Source organism: Onychomys torridus, chromosome 3 (assembly GCF_903995425.1).
Source record: "Onychomys torridus chromosome 3, mOncTor1.1, whole genome shotgun sequence".
In the NCBI taxonomy this organism is placed as follows: Eukaryota; Metazoa; Chordata; class Mammalia; order Rodentia; family Cricetidae; genus Onychomys; species Onychomys torridus.
In genome coordinates, this window is record NC_050445.1 from 129,380,675 (window position 1) to 129,383,518 (window position 2,844).

The window sequence follows — 2,844 nt, forward strand, 5'->3', positions numbered from 1 at the left end:
ATGCTGTTCTTACATTCACTTAGATCATGGAAACCAAATGTTATGCTTAAAATTTATGAAGTGCTCATCAGTTCCCATTCCTTCTAGAGAAGATATTGGCAGTTGATAGCTGCCGAGGGAGGAAGAATTATTACTTTTTAGGATGTGGTCACTGGTAAGTCTCCCATGATCCAATGTATGGGCCTATACCTTTACCATATGAATTTTAATAATTAGACATAATGGGTTATCAAAAAACAACACAAAACAAAAAGAGAAGACACAAGTTTAGGAGGGTGAGGTATTTGGAAAAGCACATGGAGGGGGAAATAGAGGATGAATATGATCATGTTTTATTGTACACATATATGAAATTATCGAAAGAGAAAATCTTTCCAGACCAGACTGAACATATAAAGTAAAACCCCACTAACTCATGTGTGATGGGTAATCTCTCCATGCCCCAAATTTTCCAACATATGATGAACTTGTTTTCTATAGAAATCTGGAGAAATATGCTATTGCTTATTCATACAATAAACACAAGTTTACAATTATACAGATTTCTAGAAGGATATGCTATATAAATTTGAACTGAAGCCTTAGGGCTTCAGGCTTGAGTCTCAGAAACCAATTGCTTGAGTTTTAATACAGAAGAAATAGTATTTAAGCCTTCCCACTCTGAATTTAGAGTTGTATCTGTCTATTTGAGTCCTATAACTAAGTAGTAGAAATTCTATTAATCTAACCAAGTATTTGTCCAAGTAATAACTGTCTATTGGGAATTATATGCATGTTCTCATAACTTCATTCCTCCATTTCCATCTTTAATGTATCAACATTCTTGTAGTAAGTGGCCATTAGAGAGTCATTTATCATGTAAAAATGAGGATTACTTGTCCCTTTCATTTTCTTTATTGGGTTGCCGATATGACAAAATTAAAACGAACAACCAAATAAAGTTAGGTTTACTTAGCCAGGAAGATTCTATGCTGAAAAAAACATGAGCAAACACAAAGTGTGTTGAAAAATCTGATACTATGGTGCTATCTTGGCATGCTTGGTCCTTATAGATCGTATATGTCACCATTTATGCAAGCTTATACAGTGGCAATAAGCAGTAGGGTATGAATCCATTTTTTCTACAATGATAGGAGATACTTTATGGCACATTGCTTTAAGGGTGGGTTTTTCACTCCCTTGGTACTTTTCACACAGCTGTATCAACCAGGGGATTTGCATATTGCTCCCTAGGGTGGACTTCTCCTTGTGGGTGCAGAACAAAAGCTAGGTCCTCTTTCTGCCTTGGCTACTCAGGACTCTTCAAATCATGTTCTCAGAATGAAGTGTCCTGCTCAGCTCCTGGGGCTGCTTGTGTTTTGGCTCCCTGGTAAGGAAAGAAACAAAGATGTAGAAGGATATTGTGGATGGGTTGGGGATTTCTGGGGCACTGCTGATGCAGATATGTGTGCTGTCCATATGTGACATTGCCAGTCTTGTTCTCCTTGAATGGGCTTGTAAAGTTTAGAGGGTGAAGGGAGGAGAACCTGTGCTCTAGTGGAAACTCAGCCAAGTATCAAAGCAGATGGTCCAGGTGATTTCTAGTGAGTCTCTGTGCTCTCTCTACATAGGTATTTAATGTTGAGTATTTATAGACTATGAATGTGTCATGGACATAATAAGTAGGAAATAAATAAAGGAAGGAAATATTATTTATATGTCATTTTGTTTGAACAAAACCTTTCATTTCTGTTATTTCAGGAGCTAGTGGAGATATTGTGATGACCCAGCCTGCAGTTTCCAATCCTGTTAGTCTTGGAGAATCATCTTCCATCTCCTGCAGGTCTAGTAAGAGTCTCATATATGACGTTGGCAACACTTACTTGAGTTGGTACCTGCAGAGACCAGGCCAGTCTCCTCAGCTCCTGATCTATCAGATGTCCAACCTTGCCTCAGGAGTCCCAAACAGGTTCAGTGGCAGTGGGTCAGAAACAGATTTCACACTGAACGTCAGTAGAGTGGAGCCTGAGGATGTGGGTGTTTATTACTGTCAGCAGTGGCTTGAAAATCCTCCCACAGTGATACAACCATGAACAAAAACCTCCATGAGAGAGGTGATAAAGCTGCCACATAAGTTCCTTGTTTTGGGTGCAAAGTGGTGTAACCAGCATGGCGTAAGTACATAACCTTCCCCAGCACAATGGTTTCCTAGATTCAACAACTACTCCAAATTAAGTACTCACCTCTAAAACTTACACAGTACAAACTTATCTAGTTATATCCACTTACCAGAAAACTTTATAATTTTCTTTTTCTTTGTATCCAAATAAAGAAATAAATTTTTGAACAATAAAGAAAATGAAGACATGGTGATCTCAGGAAACTGAAAGCAAGTGAAGATCATCATATTACATGGATTAAGTGGATATTAGAATGACAACTATCATATGATTATGTTCTTTCATGTTTATTAGACTACATATAGATATATATAATCACATGTGAGAATATGGTACAATTTAGAAGTGAAATTTTCTTGAGGAAAAACCTTTTAGGTTTTTGTATGTGGCGTCATGGTTTTAGAAGACTATGAGATGGAAAACTGAGGGCCTCAAACACACACATTCTCAGCAACCATGAATTACTGGGCTAAGGCTGAGTGAAAACCCATTCTGATTAAATAGCCCTTGTTTGCATTCATCACTCAAAATTATCCCATAAACCAGACAGGAGACTGAGACGTATTCCTTTGTTAAACTTTCCTCTTTAATATATAATTACTTCATTAGTCACATTTTGTGCCTATGACTTAAATTCCATTTTATTAATATAAATATTATATATTCTATTCCCCTTTGTTTTCCT

General features: G+C 37.1%; 1 gene segment (V, D, J or C); it reads left to right on the forward strand.

The window, feature by feature from the left end:
- Positions 1 to 1,320: 1,320 nt before the first annotated feature.
- LOC118580200 lies at positions 1,321 to 2,072 on the forward strand. The segment is given in 2 exon segments: positions 1,321 to 1,369; positions 1,741 to 2,072. Coding segments are annotated over 2 exon segments (381 nt in total).
- The last annotated feature ends 772 nt before the right edge of the window (positions 2,073 to 2,844 follow it).